At 40.9% G+C, this 27,541-nt stretch overlaps 1 protein-coding gene across 1 annotated transcript in view; it reads left to right on the forward strand.

Moving 5' to 3' along the window:
• Positions 1-1,622: 1,622 nt before the first annotated feature.
• The window catches only part of STAT4 (signal transducer and activator of transcription 4), a gene marked incomplete at its 5' end in the record, with an annotated part of 42,540 nt that continues 16,621 nt past the window's right edge, over positions 1,623-27,541 (forward strand). The window contains 11 exons of the mRNA XM_080622143.1: positions 1,623-1,750; positions 3,277-3,421; positions 16,840-16,938; positions 17,701-17,793; positions 19,695-19,773; positions 22,008-22,093; positions 22,950-23,101; positions 24,251-24,409; positions 25,279-25,371; positions 26,166-26,225; positions 27,519-27,536. Coding sequence (XP_080478269.1) covers positions 1,623-1,750; positions 3,277-3,421; positions 16,840-16,938; positions 17,701-17,793; positions 19,695-19,773; positions 22,008-22,093; positions 22,950-23,101; positions 24,251-24,409; positions 25,279-25,371; positions 26,166-26,225; positions 27,519-27,536 — 1,112 coding nt within the window. The remainder of the gene's footprint in view (positions 1,751-3,276; positions 3,422-16,839; positions 16,939-17,700; positions 17,794-19,694; positions 19,774-22,007; positions 22,094-22,949; positions 23,102-24,250; positions 24,410-25,278; positions 25,372-26,165; positions 26,226-27,518; positions 27,537-27,541) is intronic.

The following is a 27,541-nucleotide window of genomic DNA, read 5'->3' on the forward strand; positions in this document are numbered from 1 at the left end:
CTATGATTCAGAGTTGGAAATAGAAAAGCTGTTTATGGAAAGGTCAGCTTTCCATAAAAATGTCAATTTTGATGAAATCTCATCTTATTTTTTTCTCCAGAAAAATTCCTATGAGAAGCGTTCAAACAGATGTAATATATTTGGACAGAGCCTTGGGTGACATGGTTTAGTGTGAGGTGTCCCTGCCCACGGCAGGCGGGTTGGAACTTGATGATCTCAAGGTCCTTTCCAACCCTAACTGTTCTATGATTCTATGTTGACCTACTGCAGTGCAATCTTTAGACTATAACTGGATTCCGTGTAGTTTGTTAACACAAACACCCTAATTAAAGGGAATACAACCTCTGGCATGGGGGTCAGGGTGGGCAGAGCTCACTGGAGGACTGAGATCCCAGGGCACAGGCCTTAGGGCATCCCTCTCCTCTGCTCATCCGTGATGGACTGTTCTCAGCTCTGACTTTTTATCTGCAAGCCACATCTAGAACTACAGCCTGGTGTTGCCTGCCCTCAGGCAATGTGTTATCTTTAGTCTTTCCTGCGTTGAAAAAATCACAGTGAAAATGGTGTCTTCACCTGTAGGATTAATGATGGGTGACCAGGTGCAACCCGAGATTGCAGGTACCAGGAAGGTAATGTTCTCCTAAGTGGAGAGTGTCATTCAGGCTGAGGTGTCCACGTGGAGAGCCTGCTCATCCAAAACAATCTACTCCATGGAGACAAACAGGTATTAATTCAGCCCAGCTAATATCTGGAGCAACCAAACTCCTAACTCCAGTGTCTCAGTGAACAGTCAAAACTTGCTTGGGATAGTTTTTCCAGTAGAATTTCAGAGCCTGTCACTGGGCTATTTATGCTACGCTTAGTACAATGCTGCTCTTGCTTTTCTTAGTTTTCATATGACTTCACATTTCTCTTTTCTTTTTCTTTCTGTAACTTCAAATCTCAGAATTCTGTGGCAATTAAAAATGGAAAAGATGTACTAGATAAACAATTTACGTTGGAAAACGAACAGTACTCTCCAAACAGAATCTGTGGAGTTCGAGGAACAGCACAGTAACATACAACTTTTATGGCTTCAGGAAAAAATGGAGTAATATCACTATATCGCAATGGAGTAATATCACTAGGAAGGGTGCAAATTTGTTGCTTTCTACTACTCTTTCATAAGAATAGTTTTACCTGGATTTGAGGAGTACAATCTTAACCTTTTTCTCTTGGTGAGAGATGCTGTATAAATCTCCCTGTTTTATAAGCATCATACAGTACCCCAAAATATTTGCGTTAAGGAAGGAAATAGGCAGAGGTGCCCATTCAAGTGTAAGAGCTAGAACTTCTGTTAATGGTCTTACTCCCTCTTCTCTCTCTTTTTTTCCCTCTCTTCTCCCTCTTCCCTCTCTTTTTTTCCCTATTTTCTCCCTCTTCCCTCTCTTTTTTTCCCTCTTTTCTCCCTCTTCCCTTTATCTGGGTAACTTTATTCAAGTACTGTCTGTTTCGAAAGACAGAATAAACAGAAACATTAAAATATATAACAAGAACTACCATGAAAGCGATTAATGCACTTTGGATTATTAATTCATATTCACCTTTCAATGGCAAAGATGTTTTATCTTCTCTTTTGCAGTATGTCCCAATGGAGTCAAGTTCAGCAACTGGAAATAAAGTTTTTGGAGCAGGTAGACCAGTTCTATGACGATAACTTCCCTATGGAAATCCGGCACTTACTAGCACAATGGATAGAAAGCCAAGATTGGTAGGATTCAGTTTATTCCCTCTCATATGACTTCAGTCAAGACTAATTCTTTCATTATCTGCCAGATTTTAGGGTGCTCATTTGTGAACTGTGCAGGCCTCTGCACCCCAAGAATAGTATTCCACTAGCAATGGATTTAGCCCATTGAACTGTCAAGGTTTAAATCTAAGGAATGTCTGGAGGGGAGGTTTCATTTGAACTTAATCCTAAACAAAATCCAGTAAAAATTGTCTAGCAAATTAATGACGTTACAGGTTTCTCATAGGAAAAAAAAAAAACCCACCAAAACCAACTCAAGTTAGTTTTCAATGGAAATGTTATATATTAACCTCTTACAGCATAAAACTCCTCACTTGTCTCTGCTGAAAGCTGGACGTCTAATCTCGGAGAACAAGCCAGCCATTCGCAGGAATTGTTCTCTAGAAGATGAATTTATGAACAAGTTTGCATCAATGGATAGATATCTTGAGAAAATTCTGAACTACATGTCCAAACAAAGTTTATATTAGTCATGCCAGAAAGACGCATCTTAATTCTTCATGCTAAATCCACAAGACTATTGGAGGACTATTGCAAAAAAGGCAAAAAATCTGGGAAGGAATATAGTCTTTCCTTACTGTTTATAGCTCAGTGTTTATGGGGCTATAGAAACATGGGAAACATTAAAATCTCCTTTTCGACAGATTTAGCATGCATATCTCAGAACCAGACATCTGCCATTTGTGGAGCAAGGAGACAGACTATCCCAAGGACAAGGATGCCATGCAGTCCAAAGTCTATCTTCCTCTATTTAGCTCACTAATGTTATTGCCTTTCATGTTCCATAAACAGCAGAACCAGTAAAGCCTGATTCTTTGTGTGTTTGTGTCCTTTGTCCCCTACACACCCTTCACCAGTAGCTGCTGAGTCTTTCCTGTATCCCCAAATATTTTGGCCGGGCGAAGGCTCATCTGGTGCCTGGTGTGAAGATCTATATCTGCTGACTGGCCATCTGGCTGTTGCCTCCTGCATCAAGTTATTACTGCCATTTTCCTCAGTGGAGGCACTAATTTGGATTCCTCCCCTCTACCAACCTGCCAGTTTTACATGAAATCTGTGAGAACATACTATCTTTTGGACTTCGAGCCCACTGTCAACTTTGAAATGGTATCTGTGTGATTGGCAGAGGCAGAGGGACAGCATGCATAAGCCCCACGTCCTCTGAGAAGTGGGCTAAAAATAATTGAATATTCACTGGACCAGAGACTAGAAAACCCTGGTTGTCTCCCCTCTGGCTGACTCCATAGGCTGTGCTAAGAACATCCTCACCCTGTCTTTATAGCTGCATATCTACATGAATACAAATAAAAATCATAAAGATCATAAAGTCAGTCATTCACAAACCCTTAACTATATGCAAGTCACCATATATTTAAAGCCTTTCTTTTCCTGCCTAGGTTTCTGAATAGATTGTAGTTTTCTGTACAGATAGATTGACACTCGATGACATATTAAACATGCGTGGTTCTCAATTGTTGATTCTTTAGGGAGGCTGCATCCAACAATGAAGCAATGGCAACCATCCTGTTGCAGAATTTGCTGATACAAGTGGATGAACAGCTGGACCGGGTTTCACAGGAGAAGAATCTTCTCTTAATACACAACCTGAAAAGAATCAGGAAGCTGCTGCAGGTGGGTCATTACTGCAGATGACAAATTACACACTGATTTCTAAAGGCAGTGCCCAGCCTCTGCTGAGCAGTGTGTTCCTATGCACAGCTCAGAGCTGTCCTGATTGCTATGGACTCCCAGCAGCTATGGGAAGACCGAGCCTTCAACAAGATAATGCAAAATAATAATTCCACTGGCTGTTACTTTGTGGAACAATCATTCACATTTTAATGCATGCTGCTCATTTGCAAGCGCTGTGGCTTCTTAGCTCTGTGTGTGTCTGTTTCAATGAGACTCTGCAGTGCTTATGGATGTTCGTGTTTATCACCAATGTAGTTACCACCTTTCAGACACAGATACTTAACTGTGGAAGAAAAATACAATATTTGGGGCTTAAAGCAGCAGCCTGAAAAAGGAACCCCTGTAAATCATTAGCATGTTTGCTGTTTTATGCTTAGCAGGGATTATTTGTTATGAATAGCTTAAAGGATTTTCCGTTAGGCTTCTGCAAAATGATATTTATTTTGATTGGCTGAATGTTTCTCTAATAATTGTTTATCTAAGGCAAGGATTCTCAGAGTTCCACTTCATTAGTCACTTACTTCCTGACATCTATCTGTCTTCTGCATAAAACAGATATTCATCTAAGCTTAATGAAAGTTTGGGGTTTTTTCTCTCCTTTGATGGTGTTTTCCATACGTACTTAAATGACAATTATATTGCTTGCAAAATATTTTCTTTATTTGAGAGAGATATATATACTGGTCTGGAAAATCTTAGCATAACCTTACCAGTTTTGTTTTCTTTATGGCTCTGTGTCTTTCTATTCTTCATCCCTAATGGAGGTCTCTTAAAAATGTGACAGTATTTCCATTGTTACCACTATTTCTTCTGGTGTTATGCAAGCACTCTCATGAAACTTAAAACTAAAGTTGCTTTTGTTTCTTTTCTGATTTGCGCAGCAGCACTATCCATGATTTCAATCCTGCTCAAACACCAGATTTACTTAACTGCTTCTGGAGCTAACTGCACAAAAGGTTAATCCTGTTATTTCTGGCATGGTCTTGGCATGCTTTACCACAGTAGGGCTAAGAGAGAGCTGTATCGCCTTAGTAGAGGCATCCTCCCACAGCAGCATACACATAGAAAGAGCATTTCAGGTCACTGAATTGCATTGGTGTATTCCTGGCTTAAAACATTGTGCATTTATGATTATACCACCACAATGTGCACCAGCAAAAGGACTGGTATATATTTACCTACAGGCTCCACAAAATTAAGGTCTCTCACTGTTCCTTCTTCTCTTCACACCATTTATTTTACCCTAAAACTTTTACTAAAGCTTGAAGTGGCAGCTCTGCATGCCCTGTGAGATTGGGCATACCAATGCAAGTAATCAGGCCTTGGGCACACATGGCCAAGTTTACACAATAGGCAGTGTGAAAATGGACAGAATGAAAACCATTTCCTTTAAGTCCTGGCACGTTTGGAAGTTGTATTGTGATGTGCTTCCCAAAAAGCATGAAGCAAAGCAGGCTTATTCCAGAAAAACAAAAGAAGGGGAGTTTTAAGTGATTTCTGAGTAAGTGGTTACTCAGGTGGCAAGGACCTGAGCACAGAACAAGCCAAAACACTCAGGTGTCTCCATCACAACTGTACAGCTATAGTATACAACAGAGCTAGTTCTCTAGATAAAGCAACAGAAAAGGTCTACATGGGGTGTCCTAACCCATAATTTCACTTGATTGCTGGCTCTGGAAAGAAATGCCACACAAGTTGCAACGTGCACCAACGTGCTCTATCACCTTATATCACTGCAAAGCCCTGATTTAGCAAGGTTTCTCAAGCAGCAAGGTCTCTCTGCTGCCTTGGGTAGCACAGGTCTGTAGCTTTGCAATCTAAAGCATGATGAACTTCCTGACAGGACGTGTGTTATGCTGGAATTACACCACTTATTAAAAAGGATCTCAGTCTTGAGAGAAAAATAATGCAACAGCTCTCTCCATCGCTAATAATGTTGGCTTTTCTCTATTAGATCAAGACAGCAGATAACCTGTATTTAGATAAAAAGCTAGTCCTTCAGTTTCAAAATACGGGTGCGAACCACCAGATACTGAACAGCACTTTCACTATTAGAGCTTTTCCTGATTTCCTATGACCTTTCATGCTATCACCCACAGTCTGTTCTTATTGCCAAATAATTTCTATAAGCTGGAGTAGGGCCAGATTGGGTTTTTTTATTGTTATTTTAGAAAAGACAAATCACTTAAACTTTGTCTTAAGACATCCGTGACACAGGTATTTTGGATTTCTGTGTAAAATATTATGTTATGACTTCTAATTCGTAGAACATAGATGGTAAATGCATTTTTAGCTGAAGTATCACAGTATCACAGTATGTTAGAGATTGGAAGGGACCTCAAAAGATCATCTAGTCCAATCCCCCTGCCGGAGCAGGAACACCTAGATAAGGTTACATAGGAATGTGTCCAGGCGGGTTTTGAATGTCTCCAGAGAAGGAGACTCCACAACCTCCCTGGGCAGCCTGTTCCAGTGTTCCGTCACCCTCACTGAGAAGAAGTTTCTTCTCAGGTTTAAGTGGAACCTCTTGTGTTCCAGTTTATACCCATTACCCCTTGTCCTATCATTGTTTGCCATTGAGAAGAGCCTGGCTCCATCCTCGTGACGCTCCCCCTTTATATATTTATATACACTAATGAGGTCACCCCGCAGTCTCCTCTTCTCCAAACTACAGAGACCCAGCTCCCTCAGCCTCTCCTCATAAGGGAGATGCTCCACTCCCTTAATCATCTTAGTTGCCCTGCGCTGGACTCTCTCCAGCAGGTCCCTGTCCTTCTTGAACTGAGGGGCCCAGAACTGGACACAATATTCCAGATGCGGTCTCACCAGGGCAGAGTAGAGGGGAAGGAGGACCTCTCTCGACCTACTGACCACCCCCCTTCTAATACACCCCAGGATGCCATTGGCCTTCTTGGCCACAAGGGCACAGTGTTGGCTCATGGTCATCCTGCCGTCCACTAGGACCCCCAGGTCCCTCTCCCCTACACTACTCTCTAACAGGTCGTTCCCCAACCTATATTGGGACCTGGGGTTGTTCCTGCCCAGATGCAGTATGGGCTGTGTGTTCTACAGGGTTGCACAGGAAGTCTCCTAAGCTTCAGCTGTCAAAATTATTTCTTTATTGGTTAGGGAAGTACATCAGGAAAAAAATGCTATAGTGGTTGTAATCAGCTGACATCCTATTCTTGTTATTAACTATCATTACTGTGAGGGTGCTGAGGCACTGGAATGGGTTGCCCAGGGAGGTTGTGAATGCTCCATCCTTGGCAGTGTTCAAGGCCAGGTTGGATGAGGCCTTGGGTGGCATGGTTTAGTGTGGGGTGTCCCTGCCCATGGCAGGGGGGTTGGAACTGGATGATCTTAAGGTCCTTTCCAACCCTAACTATTCTATGATTCTATGAGTCTAAGTATTATTAATGGAGTACGTATGAGCTGTACATGACATAATATAGACAGTATCTGCTGTAATGTCCTCAAATTTGGGTATGCAAATTATGTATTTTTTTTAATGCATCACTGATTGTATTTTATTGCTGGAACTGGGAATTTGGGACTGGGCATTTGGCTCCCGCCCACAGCTGGATGCAGGTACCCAACTCTTGCAATCTGAGCTAGTTTGTGACTGTTTCATGAGACCACACCTTTAAAAGGTGACTGATGCACACAGTACAGTGCCATGGTCCCTTTCGTCCCAACACGCCATCTAGAGAAAGGGAGACTGGTAGGGTACGCTGTAAAACTAGTGAGATATTTCACAGTCTTGGATGGAGGGAAGACCGAGTTCCTAAGAAGAGAAGAAAGCCGCATTTGTGAACACCTTTTCCTTTCTGGTGGCTCTGCGAACAGCGGTGGTTTGATTTTCTCTGAAGGTGAGTTACCGTGAGCCCACCTTTATCTCTGCTCTCTAGCGCAAGCACTTCTTTGAAATTTCACAGTTCACTCCCCTTCCTTCCCCTCCGTTACCACACGCACACACACATACAGACACATGTACAGCATGCACACACACACACACAGCTGTTTCACCTCAATACGTGACCTGAGTGCAATATTTGCTCGTTTATTTTGAGCCCAGTTGTGTTACCGTATTGAGTAATACTTGTCAAACTAGATAATGCTGGAAACCAGTGTTTATCACTATTGCAGAGCAGTATGTTGAGCTCTGGTATAGGTTCTTAAATACTATGACAATAGCAATAATGCAGTAATTAAAATTGGAGAACACACAAAAGCCATTCAGAATGTGTGCTAAACCAGGACAGACACAATCTGTAGTTCTTTACAAAAGGCAAAGTGAGGGACTAATGTTTAATTAGAAATATATCTAGATTATTAAGAGCAGCCTCAGAAGAGGAAGCAATGCACACTTTATAAATGGCTTGTGCAGCTGTTTTCTAGACAGCAAAGGACTCATTAAAAACAACGTTCCTGATGCTGTTATTGAATCTGGAGAGAATTATGCCCATAAGTTACCAGCACCACCGCCAAGGACACCCCATTTAAAAGACCTCTCTGGGATTAATTTCTGTTATAAAATGGAGAAAACATTCCGTTCTGAACTTCACCTGAAGCATCTTTACATGAACACCTTAGTTGCTCCATGAAAATAATGATGGAAATAATGGAAGAAGTGAGAATTTGCCTGCTCATACTTGCAACACAGCTTTGGGCCATTTTAGGTGTTGTGAAGGGCAAAGAGTAGAAATCTTAGCAGGAAGACTACTCTGCCTGGCATCGTTGCTTTTAGACCACAGGGACCATCCCTATTCTCTCACCATTAGAGAGTAACTATGGAACATGGCACTTCTGCTCAGGCTGCTGACATTCCAAGATTATCTTGAGGCAAAAAGAAGACATGCGATTTGACGAAGTTATGAGAACTTGAAAACAGTGCTGAGAAACTTAGCTGAGCAGCTGAGGTTGCTGCTAGCTCTCAGTAATTTGCTTCTCTATGTCTTGCTTTCATTGAAATATCGCTTCTTGACATTAACCTGGTATAAATGCACATATTCTGTTAAAATCAGGGCCAGCATTTTAGGTTAAAATCCTTAATATTTACTTCTTACATTACTATTCCTTCTTTAGTTAGTAGATGGGATTCATTTTTATAGCAAGCAGCCTTTTGTTGCTGTGCTTTTCCGTGGGAAACGGTACAGCGCAGTCACTTGCTAAGGTTAAATCTTCTGTCCATCTTCCTACAGAACTCCTGCCTCTCCCGCAGCACCGGTTCTGGAAAGGGATGAGGAGAGAACATGTTTGGAGGCAGTGGGGAAAAGAGGGGGGAAATTATGCCTGTGGTTCTTTCTCCTGCTTAAAACCTAGATGGAGAAAAGCAAAGCAGCTTAGTGCTGTGCAAGGCAACGGTTTGTGCTGATGCCATGACAACAAAATGTGAAGGGCAAATGTTCAGCTTGGATGAGCTGCCTACCACTTCTAGGAGCCAAACTGCAGCTGCAACAGTCTGTGCAGCCTTAGCTCATGAACAGTTTCATCTTAGTTTTCAGAAGAAATGTTTTTAAATGACAGCTAACCTGTCCCTGATGTAAGCGCCTGTGCAATACAGGAGTAGACTTGGCACTGAGGGACAGCCCGTGTCATATAGAGACACACGTGTAAGATGGGCGCTGTCCATCTTCCTGAGCGACGTGCCAAGATCTTTGGTTAGGGGATTGCAGCTGGGCTGCAGCACACCAGGGGAGGTTTGGAGTAGCCTGGGAATCAGAGGTGGTCACCAGACCCCGGTGTCCCACCGCTCCATTTAGGATCAGTGCTAGTGGGCGATTGCCTGTCAGTCTCTGTGTAATCCCGGATGTCCACCTCAAGGATGTTCTCCCCCTTTCACACTCCAAGCTGGAAATCGGGAGCACTCAGCAGGTACCTGCTAGAGAAGACGTAGCCCTGTGGAAGCAGCCTGCCCTGTGCGAGGGCTCAGGTGAGCTCCCAGGAGCTGAAGAGCCATGGGCTGTTCTGCACACCCCAATGGGTGCATGGCAACGACAGCAGGAAAAAGCAGGAATTCCCAGAATCGTCCTACTCATAATCGAAGCTGTCATTTATACTGCGGCCTCAAGACAGCTTTTGAAAGCAATCCCTTCTCATTAATGGCAACATGCATCCGTGTCACATCACTGTTTACGGTATTCAGGGGAAAATCTGATTACATAAATCTTCTTTTATAAAAGTGAAATAACAGATTTCAGGAATAATAAGAAGGGCTGCTCTGCTCATTTGCTATTGAAGCCTGAGTTAATGAGTCTACTGTGTGCTCTGGGGAACAATTTGCTGTAAATGATGTATATTCATGATATTCATTTAATACTCACAGCAGATTCTCAGGTACTGGTGAACTTTACCCACTCACAGCCCTGCTAGAGCCTAGGATGAGGGGAGGGAAGGCAAGAGGGATTCTGCCTGAGCGAGCAGGTCTGAATGATACCATTAGTACCTCGGGGTGTGCTTACAAAGGGAGAGATGAGGCAGAATAACCGAATTTGCCAATTCACATCACCAGTTATATCATAACAAGCTTTTGGAAGCACTATAGTTACACTATGAAGTTAGGAAATAATACTTTAGTCATATTTCCTTCTCCTATACAGCCCTAACTTTTTTATGGAAAGGTCCTGAATAGCACCTGAAAGTATCTTCTGTTATCTTAATCAACGTATATTAACATTATGGCACTTATTTCTAGATAAAATTTACCCTGTTTTGAAGTAGTACAAACAAATAGCACCTTACTTTACACAATGCTGTTTGAAACATGAACACACTAGTGTGTTCCTGTTTCTGTTTCAGATTCCTAGTTACACTACCCAGCTTGTTTCCATCTGAAATGAGAACAGACCATCTTTGTGCTTCTCCGGATAGATCTAAAACAAACACATACAGGCTTTTAGTTCACATGACTGTTTACGCAAGTCACTGTACTGGAAAGGTACATGCATGAGGGATCCTAATATATATCAAAGAAAAACGACAGAATAGCATTAGATCTGAAACAGGACATTCCAGTCGGTACTTTAACAAACAATTCTAATAAGCACTGTGCTGAGAAACAGTTGCAAAGAATGGAAACATAGCCATTGATGTTAAAGTTGCAGTTTCCTGTTAAAGCTTACAACAGGGTGAGAATGGAACAAAACAGAGAAAGTTTCTAATACGCCACAGGAGATCCATTTCAAAATGTTATTTACACGTACTTGGTGCTCAGGTTACCTGCCAGATCAACAAAGCAACAACTTATAGTAGGAAATGTGTTTTGAACCAATTGTCTAATGCAATTCAGATTGATTTAGTATTAGCTTCTTGCCCCCAGTGAGTTTTCCAGTTCAACCATTAAAACTGATCACAGAAAATTCTGGCCTACGAATGGGAAACTCCACACAGAAGTCTGTGCTAAAGCAGCTGTCTGCTGTTTGCCTTCACGGGCTGGAAACTGCACATCAGCTAGTAAGGATTTGTAAAAATTACTGCTACAAGAGCCCAAAAAAGGTCACTTATTAAAAGCAATGTATTTTTGAGTTCCTAGTTATTATGTAAAGAACACAACTCTAACAGTGTATAAATATTTCAGTTTGGTTTTGTAGAACAAATTAAGTGTTAACTTCGAAACAGAAGTAAAAACACAAGCAGACAAATTAAACAACCTCTTGTGGGCTTTGTTCATTGTGGAGTATTAAGGGCCCAGTTGCAGTCAAACATGTGCCTGAGAGGTTAGTTAATAATACCCAGCTCTTTGTGTCCAGAAGATGGAGTGGGAGGGGGAAATCAGTCCTCTGTCTTTTCTGCTGTTTTATGCTTTTTCATAGGAAACACTCTACTTGTATTTATGCTGAAACAGATCTCATTTAAATAAGAAGCATCACTGCATTGTTCATCCCCCCCCGGCAGCGCAGCTCTGCTATGTGATGATCAGGCCTATAGGCATATATTTTCTATAGCTGTGTCTCACCCTATGCTTAGAAATCTGCTGTTTCTATAGACCGTTCCCTGACTGGGTTTAGTGTCTGCTGGGAGGGACTCAGCAGTGGAATCTGGGGGCAAACTGGGAGATGGGAGAAATATCTCCGTCTTCACAGCTCATTCACTGTGCTTTTATAGCTCTGCCTATTGCAATTTGGTTGCACGTGCCCTAAAGGTATGAACTTTTGGAAATTACGTAGTATACGATACCAAAAAAGCAAAGTACAACACTACAGACCTATGTGTTAGGACTTCCCACACATCACAGGAGTTGTCTAAAACAATGAGGTTTAATGCCTTTAAGTTCTCTCACGTATTTTGAGAGGAGGAAGGGGAAATCTAAAAATAAAAGTCAACAACAGCAGTCTAAACAGTGTCACAGTCACTTCCTCTTAAAGACCTAGATAAAACAGAGCCATCTTCCTAGTAGAAAAAAGATCTTTTAGTAAGAGTATTACTCTTAATAAATCTTAGTTAAATCTCTTCATAAAGATTTTTTTAGTATTTAATCCTGTTTAAATACAGGATTTCAAAAAACTCCCAAGCACTTTACCTATATCAGGGTAACACAAGGACAGACTCTGTATTCTAGTACTGTCTTCACTGGACTTTCTGCCTGGATGCATAAACAAAGGTAGAAAACAAATCAAGGCAAGATGTTTGTCATATTTGATGGTAAATAAGAGAAATAAGTGTGGATGGAGGATGGACATGTCTTACCACCCACACTCTTCTTTGAGATACCCAACTATAGCAAAGTCTTTTTTCTTTCAAAAATAATAGATAAAAGGGGTTTTTTCTCCCCCCCCCCTTTTTTAATTACATGAAAGATGAAATATCTGCTTATCTAGAAAGGTGCGCAGTATCAGACTTAGTAAAACAACAAGCATGTTACAACTGAGCAAGAGGGGTGGAAATGTAGTTTTGCTTGACTTTGTAATCCTGTCTCCTATCTCTCTGTGCTCCGTCTGCCTTCTATCAGCTGCTTTAAATACTTGCTCAACTTCAACAAAAATACATCAACAGTCATACTAGTTAACAGTTCCATGCCTCCTTACTGTATACAAGTAAAAGGCTCAAGCAGGGTTTTTCTAGCAGAAACAAGAAAAAAATACAGCTGATGTTTTTCACAGCTTAAAAAAAAAAGGGGGGGGGACTGAATAAAGAGAAAATAGGGGGAAAATAACTGAATTCTGAAGAGCTTTTTCAGAATTAGAAAGCACTAAAACCTACTCAAGTTCCTTTTAGGTCATCTTGAAAAGCAGGGGGTAACCAGGTAAACCCCTGACTGACTTTCTAAAGGTTGCACAGCACATACTTCTACATTAAAGCATCTTAACATATTCCAAGTAGCTCAAGCTGCTTTAAAAATTTGGCTAAAGGGCCTAAACTGGGCACATTACAATGCATAGGTTGTTTTTTGCAGAAATGCCTCTTTGTTGTTCTTCACGATCTAGTCAGATAGTACGGCAGCAGATGTCTTTGGGGTAGAGAGAGCGCATGTTGCACGGTGATAGGGAGGTTTTCTCCCAAGGAAATGTCATCAGCATTCAGAGAAAATCTTCAGCTGTTCAGAATGAAAGCTTAACCTCCCCGTTTGCTTGAATTCAGTGTCATGCTGGCAGTTATTGAGAAGAAGCAAGTCCAGAATAAGAGCATTGTTGTTTGTTGTGAATCGTGGTATGAAAGACCTCATCAAAACTGAAGGGAGGAAAAAGAAAATTTCTAAGAACCACAGAATTACAGTAATGTTTGTTAGCAGATAAGACTGATGCTTCCAATTGAAACTTCAGATGAAAAGTGAATCCTCAATTTCTCTTTATTGGTGTTTATCGAAACACAGTTATAAGTTTTCTGCCTAAATATGTAAACTTATTAATACAATTCTGCGTAACTACAGAATTCTCACCCTTCCCTCCTTTCCTGGCTGTCAATGCTCATGTCACATTAAGTTAGGATTCCTTCATCCCAAGCTTTTTTGCTGTTAAATTTCCTTTATATTCCAAATGATACTGTCTTTCAACGATAGGAAATAATTTTCAATTAGTAATTCAGAAGTGAAGGTCATCTTGAAAAAATTCTGCCCTCCATCAAAGACAAAATGGAAGTGCAGAAGAGCAGCAGCTGGCAGAAGATGGATAAAGGAATACGAAGTGGCATGTTCTGAAGTGTAATTACCTTTGAGAAGCATAAAACACAGGGGGAAGATACTCAGTATTATTCTTTTGACAGTCGGTTACTGTGGCTTTTAGTAATTACTGATATGTAATAAGTTACAATTATTGAGATATTTAATGTTACAGTAGATTATCTATCAATTTTTATGACGGAGTTGCAATCCAACTGCTAGATTACTGCAAATGAAGCTATTGATAAGATCCACCATTATTCCAGTCTGAGAGACTTCTGCTTCAGGAGAGCAGGTGGCAGTTCTCTGTTGACCTGCTTGGTATCTGCTCAAACAGAATCATGCTGAACAAGCACTGGACAGGCACAAGTATGGGAATCACTATGGGCACAACCTGTTATTAGAGCTTTACAAGTTAGAGGAGAAATAGGGGAAAAAACCAAGTGAATATTCACTTCATCTCTGGGTTCAGATGGTTTTCTCTTAGTGAAACAAAGAAAAAAAGGAGAGAGTTTTTGCATATGAACAGTATCTAGAAATGCTAGGAAAGTCCCGCATACCTGGCATTTTTTGTGGGGGATTTTAAAACATCCCACTGTTAGAAGGTTTTATGTAAGTGTCTTTTCTACATAAACACATTTTCCAGCTCCAAGAGAGAATTTGTATTTCTTCTTGGCTTTGGTAAATAGCTTTGGCTTGACTCCTTTTGGTCACAGGGTAAAAACAAAAGGCAACCATCAGTCCTTTGAGGGCTTGAATTCTGTTGGGCAGTGGTAAGCCAGGACTAAACACTTCTCAAGCTTTGTAGCTTCAGATAGCCTACAGGTACCAGTGTGAGGTATAGTCCTCATACAGTAGCCATCCGTGTGGAAGGTGAGACCCTGTTTTACCAGCAAACAAGCAGAAATGAGCAGACATTAACTGAAGAATTAATATGCACATCCATGGATTTACACCAGATGTCTCACCACAGCTTTCATCCCAAGCCTCATTAAAAAGGTGACTTTGTCCCCTCTTTAACGTGCAGATGAGACAGGCTTAGCGATACAACTGACTGCAGAAACAAGGCAGGCCTGTTCTCCCCTCTCCCAGCAAACCTCTGCTGACTCCCCATGTGCTAGCCCTTGAGAACCACTTCATCCTTTGCTCACTGAGGAGCAGAAAACCCATTCAGCAAAAAAGCACCAGTGGTTTCCATCCCAGTTAGCAATATGGGTTGGCTTGCTAAGGAACCAGACGGGCATGAAACAAGGGCTGGCACTGCACAGCCAGGAGCATAACCATTCTTTGCAGCAGTTACTTTTCTCTGGCTGTTGCTGTTGGACCCTACCTTTACCTTACTTCGACATGAAACTCCACTCTGCTCTTAATCTTTTGCAGGAAAAGCATAGCCATCTCCCATGTTCCTGTATTCCTTTCCCAGAGTTACATCCTGACATAAATAAAGCAGGCTACGGATATATTCCTGGACCCGAAGTTGAGTTGTGCTGACGGAAGTGTGCAGTGGGAACATAATTACTGCCCCTATAGCCAAGAAGCTGGCAGGGAGCAATGAGCAACAGCAGATGTTTGGCATTGTTGTCTGACATGGAAATCAGCAGCGTACCCTTAACGTTAAAGTCCCCCCTCACTGCCCAGCAAGGGCATGCTTAGTTTCATCTGAGACTGCATGTCTTGGTGTAGTATTTATTACTCACCACTTCTTTTTTTTCCAGAGAAGTCCTAAAATCACAGTCTAGTCCATCCCTCCTGTCCTCAGGGTAACTGAAACAGACGATTGGTGGAGTAAAGCACCACCCTCAATTGCTTTTAAAGAGATCAAAGGGGGCACAGCTGTGGTTGCACTGTGGGGCATGTACTTTGTCTTGAGAAAACTTCAGAAAACCTAGAAACATTAAAGAGCGAAGTTTCATTGCCAACAGTTCCACAGCAGTCAAAGCTTCTTTACAAGCGAACATTTCGCACACTAATTACTTAGTCTTAAAAGTCCTATGGCTTTCACCTTAGTCTCTACCTGGAACCATGGTATCACCAACAGCATGGTATTTAACATATGCAGCTCTAACCAAGTCTCCATGATTAAAATTACCATTTTTAATATAATATTTCTTTACCTTATAATAGAAGTCAAAACATATTATGAAAAAGCCTTTCAGATTATATAGATATCATAGAAAAGCATCCAGGAAAAGATTCAGTTCTGTTTGTCTAGTAAAAAGTGTTAGAAATTCATGTTCACTGTCATCATTGTAGTTGGCATATAGAAGCAGTGTGTTCACATTTCTATCAATCAGATGTGTGCATACGCTTGTTTCTAATGCAACAATTGGTGTGAGATACCAAAGGAAACTATAGCATCAATATAAGTACATGCAAACTTATTTTGTCACATTTAGAGAAAGCAAAAAAAAAAAAAAAAATCAGGTTCTGAGTGGAAGCAAAATATGATGAGAATAAAAACTAATCAGAATGAGAGGGAAAAAAACCAAGTCCAAAACTGGAAAAGATTAATTCAATGAATGGCTAAAAACCGTATGAGCACTGAATAGAGGGCATCTGAATGAATATGTGAATACTGAAGAAGAGGCATGAAGAATATTGAGAAATGCTATAAGAATACATCACCATGCAAGAACCTGCTTGAGAGTCCTCAATCATTCCAATTTGATAAATACAGCACAAACCAGTATCAATTCAAATTGTGCGCAGTCCTCAGTGCATCAGCAATTCTACACCTTATTTTATGGTGGTGTAAAAATATAGACCTTTCTTGGTTCTCAGGCTAAGTTGTTCATAGACATTAAAATTGAAGTCTTCTGCTTTATGCTGAGGAAGCTTTTCTGCTTGCATCATTACCGTATTGATATGCTTACCATTTTTTGTTGGCAGAAGTGCTGCATGCCAACAGCAGCATCCTATTGACAATGGAAGACATGATAAAATCGTGCACAGAATAGGCTGACAGGAAAGCCCTTTCAAAACAGCTGTGTTAGCAGCACAGCAATTTGATCTTCAGATGATGGATCTTCACAATCTCTTGTATCTTTATAATCTCTGTAGAACACTATTAAGAATGTTTTATGGCAACAGCACTAACTAGTGCTGCACTGCAAGGCTGAACCAGCACCAACAAAGGTCGAGAACAGTAGGAGAGTCTTTTCCAACTGAACCGAACCGTAGTTCATGGACACTGAAGCACATTGTGATTTCAGAGTGACACCTTGAATCCTGAATTTTGAAATGGTGTATTTACTTGTGCTTGCAGGGCAAATATCATGGTAATCCCATGCATATAGCAGTGATCATCTCGAACTGTTTAAGAGAAGAAAGAAGAATACTGGCTGCAGCTAGCATGCCAGTACAGGTAATGAATTACATTTCACTAATCTGCTCCATGTTAATCTGCTCACATGCTTTTAGGACCAAATCCTGTCCTTTCATTTCACTAGAGTGATTTGTGTGTGCTAGGGGTTGCCAAAGGTTGCCCTTTAAACTCATATTTGTACTTCATTAGTGGCTGTACTGCTGCAAACATTGCTATAAGTGACTTCTATGTCACAGCTAATCTTCAAAGAGTCTAATCTGTGGGAAAGGCTTTAAAGAGATTATTCTTTGCAAAACAGATGTGTATATTTTAAATTATGCAGTGCATCAGTTCAGATTAATTATGCAATGTAAAAGACATTCCATCTGATTTGCAAAGGCATTGATAGGTTTTATATAATATTTCAAAGTTTTTTTCTTCAAACGACATAAAACCATCTGGGGAAATTGTTACATGATTGAGAAACAGATAGAATTTTTTAGTCATATGTATTCTTTTTAATCACCTGTGGATGTAATAAGTATTCTTATATGAGTATCAGGTCTTTTTAAGAAATCTAATCATCTACGTTTCAGTTTCTTTAATTGACTAGATATTTAATGTTTCCAGTATACCCACACCCTTTCACTTTTTGGATTTCAAAGTTAAAGCAGCATGTTCTTCAGATCAGTGGAACTGAACAGATTTGCCTGTTTACACCAGTTTCCAGCTGAGTTCCCTCTCTATGCTAGACTTGCAGTACAGTTACTGTCACTCATTAGTATTACTCATCCACCCATCATCTGGTTCAATGTGTTCCAGGGGCCGCTGGAAAAGTCTCTGCAGAACTCTGTGGTTTCAGAACGACAACGAAATGTGGAACACAAAGTTTCAGCCATCAAGAACAGCGCTCAGGTATTATGTTTGTCCTGTTTGCTGTTTACAGAGCCACGATTTTCACACAGACACACTTGAACTACCTTTAAGCTGGGTAGCTCAAATGCTTTTGCTACCAAGCTGCACCAACCATTTTCAGTTATTCTGAGGACCTCAGCACAGACTGACTATTCAGGACATACCTGAATCCCCAGGTTTTTACAGCTGCTCTGGGTCCAACCTATTTTAAAGCGATCCCACTCATGTGAGCTGCAGGCAGACCACTGAGTGCAATAAGAACATAGCTACTGTCTCTAAAAAGACATGAGGTTCAGTAAATGTATTTCTGCAACTTCACCTCTTTGAGTCAGGTCAGCACTAGCTAGCCTTTGTGACCCCTGAGTCACATACCAAGGACTTTGTAAAGCTGAAGGCTACGTGACATAATTACATGTTTAGGAGACATAAGGGGAGAACACTGGGAGCTGATGGTTAACAACTCTCCAGGAGTTTCCTATACCATTGCAGGGCAGAGCTGGGCTGAGCCAAACCTGTAGCAATGTCCCATAAAGACCTTGAAAGCTCAGTCAGAGAATACATGCCTGTTCAGTTTAAGGCAGGGTAAGGATTCAGATTACCTACAGTCTCACCTACTACAGCCCCACTTTCAGCCCTGCAGTCTTCATGTAAAAGTTACATTTGACATGCCTGTGTCTATACCATTCAAGAGCAACACTTCTTGTATAGCAGAAAGAGGTCCTAGTAGCATTTTCTCATCAGTGTCCCCCCCCACGTGGGGAAGAAGTGTTAGAGAAATTGAACCCTCATAAGGATAAAGCTAGTTTTAGAAGAATGTGATACTAGATCTCTATATATGTATTAAGCTAAAAGAGTTGCAGAGCAAAAGCAAAGCTGCAACACAGCAGGCTACCATGCTGCTCCTTCTGCCTGTGTGGGGATGCGCAGCCAGCCCTGAAGACCAGTGAAAATGAGAAGGTTTTTTAGTAGGTAATTAAGTTGGACACAGAAATCAGCCAGTTCCTTGTGTGTATAATTTCATGCCTTACACATATAATTTGAAAGTTTAGTATCCCAAATAAAAGAGGAAACCAAAATGGCTAATTCTGCGTGTCCTCATTTAGCAAACAAGTGTTTGTATTTTGACAGGCACTTGCACATCTCGGGGAACTAAAAAGTGGTTTTTTACGAGTTGTTGGCAGAAACAAGGCTTCCTATAAACAGCATAGAAAAGACCTTGGAAGTAAAACAGATGATTGCCTACAGTTTTTCCTGTTTTGATGTGTCTTTTTTTGAATTATCATTGTTCAGTTACTAGAAAACACCTCCTAAACTTTTTGCAGTACATATGGAAACAAACCCTTACAAAAAGCCAAAGCAGCAAAAATGTTTCAGTTCTTTACCCAAATTCCTAAGTAATTCTCCAAACGAAGTCTCTGAGCTCTGCTGCTGTCTCTGGCTCCATCTTACTTGGCTTTGCACACCCCATTCCAGTTCCATTGAAGTCAATGCAAAATAATCCATTTGACCCATTTTAAAGCTCCAAGAAGAGTGTTACGTTATTGGCATAATAACTTTAATTTAGATCAGGCTAAATGGAATCATTCCTACTTTCACTGTGTCACTGAACTAGTAAACAAGTGGTTAAGCTGTATCAACTACTGTTTGACTGAGGGCAAGAGAGTAATAGTTGACTTTCCGAACAAGTAAAATGAATCTGTATTTATAAATGTGCATTTATAATTCAATCAGCTTTTTTAAAGCTTACAAGATAGTAAACGAGAGTTCCGAGAACTGATTAGGGGTTTTGAAATGGTAGGAAAGGAAAAATACTACGTATGCATTTGCCCATTACGAAACAAATTCCTTTTTATGTCACTGTGAAAACCTGAATAACTTTACTTTTGTTTTCCCTGGGAAAGATGACTGACCAAGATGTCAAATACTTGGAAGACTTGCAAGAGGAATTTGACTTCAGGTATAAAACAATACAAAGCTTAGGTAAGATGTTTTGTAATAACTTTCAGCTTGTCTATGAAACGGCTGATTCTGCAGCTAGACCCCAGTATCAGGGAGGTTTTGTGTATTACTATTGTGGTTTATCAACAGCCAGCAAGTAAGCACCACACAGCTACTTACTCACTCCTCCCCCCTCCCCACCTCCCCACCCTTTAGTATGGGGAACAGAATTAGAAAAGTGAGAAAACTCATGGGTTTAAGTTTTAAAGACAGTTTAATATGTAAAACAAGAGCCATGCTCACAAGCAAAGCAGAACAAGGAATTCATTCCCCACTTCTCATGGTCAGAAGGTGTTCAGCCATCCCCAGGCAAACAGGGCTCCATCACGTGTAATGGTTACTTGGGAAGATAAATGCCATCAGTCCGAACATCGCCCCCTTCCGTCTTCCTGCAGCTCTATAGGCTGAGCATGACCTCATATGGTCTGGAACATCCCTTTGGTCAGTTGGGCTCAGCTGTGCTGCCTGTGTCCCCTCCCAGCTCCTTGTGCCCCCCATCCTGCTCGCTGCTGGGGTGGGATGAGGAGCAGAAAATGCCTTGACTCTGTAAGCTCTGCTCAACAATAACTAAAACATCTCTGTGTTATCAACACTGTTTCCAGCACAAACCCAAAATACAGCCCCATTCTAGCTACTACGAAGAAAATTAACCCTACCCCAGCCAAAACCAGCACAGTTACTCAGATAATGTATGTAAACATAAAAATGGATTTTTTTAGTGTTTATAAAGTCTTGGAACATAATAACTTTGTGGGGTTAACAAGGTAAAGAAGATCTTGTCAAACAAGTATAAATATTTTCTATAGATAAGATGCATAATGGCATGAACAGTGGTACTTTTCTTAATTTAAAGAACTTTTCCATTTTCCTCACTTTTGATGAGGCACTTCCATGGATGCAGAAAAGCCTCTTCTTTTCTCTAGTAGAGTTGTGCAGAACTGATTTTTTAGCCTCTAAAGTCTAGCTTTAGCCTCTAACTTGGGTTTCTATTCTTTTTTTGACTACAGTGGTGATAACCAGCTGGTAAGCACTCAATGCGTGTTTGATCAGCCTGTGATGGTTGAGATCTGTGCATGCCAACAGTCCTTGCATGATCTCTTTCAGAAAAGAAACTGAGGTCCACCTGTGTCTGCTCAGATATCTTCATATTATCTCCCTTTTACCATGCAAAGATATTGGGCTTGAAATGTCTGAGTCCTTAAACGTGTCAGTCCTTTATGATTAAGGCCCGATGTGGCCAGACAATCAGAAGAGATCAAGTTGATATGATTTAATGAGTTGTTAGTCACCAGGCCAATGATAATTATTGACCAAAGATAATTGAAGCCTGTCCCACTTTCAAAATGAAACGTGCTTACATAAATGACTTTCAGGGCTTAAAATTTCACTGTGTCAACAAATGCTCGACACCAGCACAGCCAGCTTGTAGTACCTTACAATTCGTGTGAGCAACTGCTGCGGCTGAGCTGACAATCGCTTACTTGTCTGCCTCTATTGAAGCATCTACCCTAACATAATAGGAAGATGTCAGTCCGGAGCTTAGTGGAGGCACAGCTGGCACCCATTTCTTTTTTGAAGGTGGCATGAAAGATGCGGAGCAGCAAAAGGTGGGGGAAGGTGAGGGTGGGGGAAGACCTGCATATGAAGAGCATGGGGCAATCTTGGGGAAGCTTGTAACTAAATGCATGATCCAGAGAAGGGAAAGAGAGGGGGAAATACCCAGTGAGATCAGTACTCTTGGGTGCTGAAATCCCCACGGTGATGAACATTATCTCTGTTTCAAATGCCTAACCTCCGTTCTCTCAGCCAGACACATAATTCACATCAAGTCCAAAGAGTTTTAGTCTGACTGCTGACACCACAGGCATATTTCAGTAGAGTACAGACCCATCACTGATCCAAGACAGATGTACATAATGCACATGCAGATGCACTGAAGACATACATAGATTTCTAGGTATCATCTGTATGCTGTCTACCTTTTCCTGTTCCACATACGCACCTAAAGTGTGGACTCATAAAACCTTACCTTAAACTTGTACTAAAGTTAGTCCATTCAAATGAAATATGCTATTACATAACCTATTGATGTCTGCAGTTTATTTTTCCACTAGCTCATGCTGCACTCTGGTCGTGGTTTCTTTCCCTCCTTTCCTTATAAACACTCACACGCAGCCACACATGCGTTTATAGTGCTTTTTTTTCATCCCCTGCAGAGCAGAGCGACAAAAACAGCGCCCTCATTAAACAGGAAATGTTGGCGTTGCAGGCGATGCTCAATACTTTAGACTACAAGAGAAAGGTTCGTGACATGTTCTGTGGTCCCTTTGCTTTCTCTCCTTATTCCTACGCCAAATACTCAAATCCGTACATGTGCCTTTTTAGATTCTCCTCTCAGAACAACAAATAACACAGGAGTTACAAATCCACATAAAGTTTGGGTGGGCATGGGTGATTTTACCTAGCACTTAAGAAACTGGCAATTTAGTAATGGCTCTATAAAGGATATGGTTCTACATACCTTAGAAGTAAAGTGAGGGCATCTCATACATGCTGTACAAAATGGATAACTTAGCTGGCAATCCGTAGCTTTTAATGTAAATAAGATACATTCAAAGTAAACGTAATCTAATAATTGCCAAGAAAAACAACAACCCACCAATGGTATTTGCTCTGTTCAGCAACTGAGACTTGCAAATATGACAAATATTCCCCTGACCACTTCTTTGCTGGCATGGAAAACTGTACGTTTAGGCAATTTGTTCAAGTCCATGTACTTTTTACGGTTAAAAGCAAGCAAGCAAAAAAACCCAATGCACTGGATGTGATGCAAATCAAAAGGAGAACTTTTTGACCTTGAAAGTGCTTGTAAGTGTCAGCTTTTTGGAGGTGTTATGCCCACAGAGAACGCAACAATCCTCCCTCCCACCCCCCAGAAAAGACGGTTTACTGAGGAAGAGTTCATGAAGATTCAGGATTTGTTTCAGTTACAGTGAGTAATGAATCCAGTCATCTCTGAGTTACAGACTGAAGTGTGAGAGAACAAACACAGTTACGTCCAAAATAATTGCAAACAAATGCAATCAGCCTTTACGATACTTGCTGAATGCTGTGGCTGCTCCCTGTGGTCAGTTAGTGACACCTCTCCTATTTTACAGGAAGTACTCAGTAAAATAGGGCGTGTGATTCATGAAATCGATATGCTTATGAGCAACATGCTGACTGAAGAGCTGCTGGACTGGAAGAGACGGCAGCAGATTGCCTGCATTGGGGGTCCTCTCCACGGCGGGCTTGATCAGCTCCAGAACTGGTAAACGTGCCTTGAGCTTTTGTTTCCACTGAAAACCACAGGAAGTCTGCTGCACGTGAAATGATCATTCCTTTAGATCAGCTGCAACAGCAGCAAATTCATGAGTAGCTAAGAAAGTAAATAGCTAAAAAGACATTTTGTTCTGGTGGACAGTATTTGCTATCCAGAATTAATAATATTAGTGAACTGTTGAGGCTGACCCACAGCTATCACTCATTTTTTGGCTTGACAGTTGTTCCAGATCAGTGATACATGCCCTCCTGGGGGTTTTGCTTGAGTAAGAACTGCGCTGACTGAGTTTATCACTGAGGACAGTGAGAGTTTTGTCTAGGCAGGAGCCGGGTAGACACTTTATGCTTTGAGTCACTAGGTACATCACTTCTCCAGACTTCAAGCTATGCAGAAATTGAATGGCATTAGTGTCTGATGGCAACTTGCACTTTTGATTGCAAATCAAAAGAAAATAGCATTATGTTTAAAAAGATAATGCGGCCAGGGAACGTCAATGTCCTGATCATTTCTTTCCCATCAAAATTCTCTCCTGGCAAAGGTGAGGTAAAAAGAAAAGAAGGAAAACAACCAAAAACCTTTTTAGGTTGGAAGAAAGAAGTAAATTTTGCCTCCCTTCTTTTTTTCCAGTTAAGACATTAAGAATATATTTTAAAATGTGATTTTATACACACATACCCATTAAACTGTTAGCAAGTGTGTTTGCATTTGATTCTCCTCACTGTTTTTACATTTCCTCAGTCTTGGTAACTTGCGCATATTATATAAATATTATCCTTTTAAATAAGAGTGCATTTCCCAAAACTACTGAGCTACAGGAAAGCGTTACATTGGCACAGTTTCTCGGCATGTAAAACATCAGCAGCATGTATAGATTTCTTCCGGATTATCACACAACATAGCATTGCTGTTGGTGACACCCAGTGCGTAACTATTTCCTTTTGGAATGAAGGAGTTACTTTGCCTGATTTATCCATATACTCCCGTGAACAAAAGATGAACGGACGTGAGTTTGGATAAAGCTAGAAAGCACCAGTCAGCACTGATTCTGATTTCCCCAAGCAAGAACTTCAGTGGCCATTATGTTCTAAGAAATGGTTTACATGGAAGATTGCAAACTAATCCTTTGTCTTGCTGTAGTTTCACGCTGTTGGCAGAAAGTCTCTTTCAAGTCAGAAGGCAGCTAGAAAAACTGGATGAACTGCTGACCAGACTGACTTACGATGGGGACCCAATCCCAGTGCAAAGACCTCAGCTGCTGGAAAAAGTCAACTTTCTGCTGTACAATCTCTTCAGGAAGTACGTAAGCTATTGTCAATGTACCTAAGTTTATTTGACTTGACTCAGATTTATTGGCAACAGTGAGACCATATGGTTAAGAAGGAAGAAAATGAAACAAGTTTGGGTCCCTAAGGATCTTGCAGACCAAGTTTCCAATATAAAAAGTATGTACAACCATCATCAAAACTCCTAGGAGCTGAAGGTGCCAGGCAGATTCTCATGTTCAGCAGTTAAAGGTTTGTGATCAAGTTCTGCCTCTAAGTGAACACACAAAATCCACTTATTTCAGTATGAGTTATGTACATAGTGCTGAGAAAAGCTGTGGTTGTTGGCTGTGGTTTTTCAAAGTGGCAGGTGCCAATTTGTTTCTTGTCTTTCCTCTTCCCCACCAAGACATTCTTCCGCGCCCAAATCACCCTTCTATGAATAGGTAAATTATCATCATCCCTCTCACCTTTTTTACTGGCTATACTGGAGATCCACCACAAATGACTATCTGAAAACAAAACATGGCTAACTTTTTTTATAGAAAATGAAAAAAGAGAAAATGATTGTTTAATCCCATTGGAGCCAGGCGCTGTATTTTCATGCTCTGCTTTATGGTTCTGTTAAAAGTCTTGGTCTTCCAGACATTTATCAGCCTGGTACTTTAGGACTACGGAATTGTTGGTTTGGGGGTTTATTTTTTAATGTATACAACAAGTCAACTCTAAGTTAGACCACTGGATCATTCTGAGAACTGGGAGTTGGAATGCATACCTCCCGCTCCACATCTGTGGAGAAATAATCTCTAAGAGATACAAGCACTTCCCTCCCTACCCCACCTGATACAGCTCCGTGTTTATGCATATTCCTCACAATCTACTGCTTCACTTCTTTTCACGCAGTTCATTCGTGGTTGAAAGGCAGCCCTGCATGCCAACACATCCCCAGAGGCCAATGGTTCTTAAAACATTAATACAGTTCACCGTTAAATTAAGGTAAGGAAGGGAAATCTGATATAAACTCTTTCATTTGCATACTGCATTTTATGCTAGTTGAATCTAGAAAGCAAAGCAGACCAACTTGTGCTAGAGACCCTTTTGACTCCATGGAGATTTTCTGGAATGGGGATATAAGGGCCACAGGACTTGTCACTCGTAAAAGTGGCAATAAAGAGTAAATCAGTGAGGAAGGAAGGCAGATTGTGGCCAAAAGTCAGCAATTTCAGGGTTCTGTAGGCACTGAAATCTTGTTTTAATGACTTTGCACAACCCACATCGTACAAGCCAACATCAGAATACTCAGAGCCACTTTTGAGAAATTTCTGCGTTTTGGGGGGCTCGGGTGAATCAATGACAAGTTATTTCTCCCCCACTACCTCCTTGCCTGACTTTGTGAAAAGAGTGAAGACTGGAGAACTCGCATTGTCACCTCACAGCAAGAATGCATGGAGGGTTGGGTGGTGTGGAAAGGGTACATGAAGGAAAATACTTGTACATCTACAGTGCAGTCAAATTAGATAAATCCATTCCTTAATGTTACTTCTTTGTTGTCTCTCTAGCCATTCACTCAAACACGTACTTGCAGGGAGGGTAGAACGCCTGCCACTGGAACAGCCCAGCTCCTCTTATTGAGTGTACAACCCTGTAAATCACAATATAACACTGTATGCCTGATCTGTTTTCAGATTATAATAATTCCAGACACTTTAGTGAGAAGCAGCTGGTCTCCAATATCTTCTGGTGAGAATTTTATTCTATTAATATTCACTTTTACATTTTCTGTTTTGAAGGTTGCTGATTAAATTGCCAGAGCTGAACTACCAGATCAGAGTGAAGGCAACTATTGACAAGTAAGGAACTTTAAAGTGAAGATATTCTCTCCCTCCCTAAGGAAACATGGGTTTTTTAATTGCTACTGGATCAGATTTAGAAGTTGCTCTAAAAAGGAAAAAAACAAAACAAAAACACCCCCCCAAAAATAGTTAAAACACCAAGGTAATGTGTTTCTGGTTTTAACGTGGAAGACTTGTCTTTTTCTAAAAAAAGCTGCTATGTCTAATTGGTATTTTCAAGTTGGAGGCAGGAAGTCATTTAAGATTTGTTTCAAGACTTTGATAAAATTCATTGGTCTGAAATAGTAGCATCACACAAAGTTTTAAATTAAACCATATTGCATAGTTAGCTTTGAAATACGACTTAATTCTACTCGTGTTAATAGGCCCAGTAGCTTCGATTCAGCTGCTCCAAGCAGCATCCAAATCTCGTGCTTGAAAAGCTAATGCTGTTATTAGTAACTGGCAGCTTACAGTTTTACCCCTGCTTGAAATTAAGGCTGCTACATAAACTCCTCCTTCCTAAAGTGTTTGGTTCTCCTTTGTGTTCCCATTATTTCTTACAGTAGACCCAAATGAACAGGATCCTCAGCTTCTTTGATTATAATTTCCTAAGTAAAAAGCATCTCAGAGCCTGTCTATACTATGTGAAAGTAGTGTTAATGCTGCCTGGTGTCTCTTTGAGTTGATGCATCTTCTCTCAGCAAGGTGTATTATTTTCAGCAATACCCCGTACCGTAGAGCAAGCTTTGTGACAGATAGGTCACGGCACCCTAGCATGGTAAAACACAGGACAGAAGACTTGCTGTCAAGGTATGATTTCAAAATCAGCAAAGGTGATCCAAAAGGCCACTAAAAACCACCGTGACCACATGAACATAGATGTTGGCCCAAAAGAAGGAAGGAAGACAGTAGGAGAGAAGCCAGGACTGTTTCTCTCAAAAGCTGTGTACTGCCTACTTTGCTGCTATGCACACATTCTCCCCATACACCATGAGCTAAATACATAGGCTTGTACTGTCCCAGAACACAGGCATGCAGGTAGTTAGATAGTACTGCAGCTTTGAATACCCACATATCATTTCGGTAGGAGGCAAAAGCTAGATAAAATATACTACTTGCATCTGGCCAGGTGCAAATTTCAGTTCTTTAGTTCAGAAATTGTTGCTTGGTTTTAGTGGTGCTACAAGTTAACTTTGACAAGGCAAAATCTACCACCTCAAGATATATTTCTCAGTACAAGTTACGGCTTATATATTTACTGATTCGCAATCTGTTCTCCCCTCTCCCCCTGCCCCTCTTCTATTTTAGGAACGTTTCAACAGTAAGGTAAG

This window comes from Psittacula echo (genome assembly GCF_963264785.1).
Source record: "Psittacula echo genome assembly, chromosome: 6".
Classification (NCBI taxonomy): Eukaryota; Metazoa; Chordata; class Aves; order Psittaciformes; family Psittacidae; genus Psittacula; species Psittacula echo.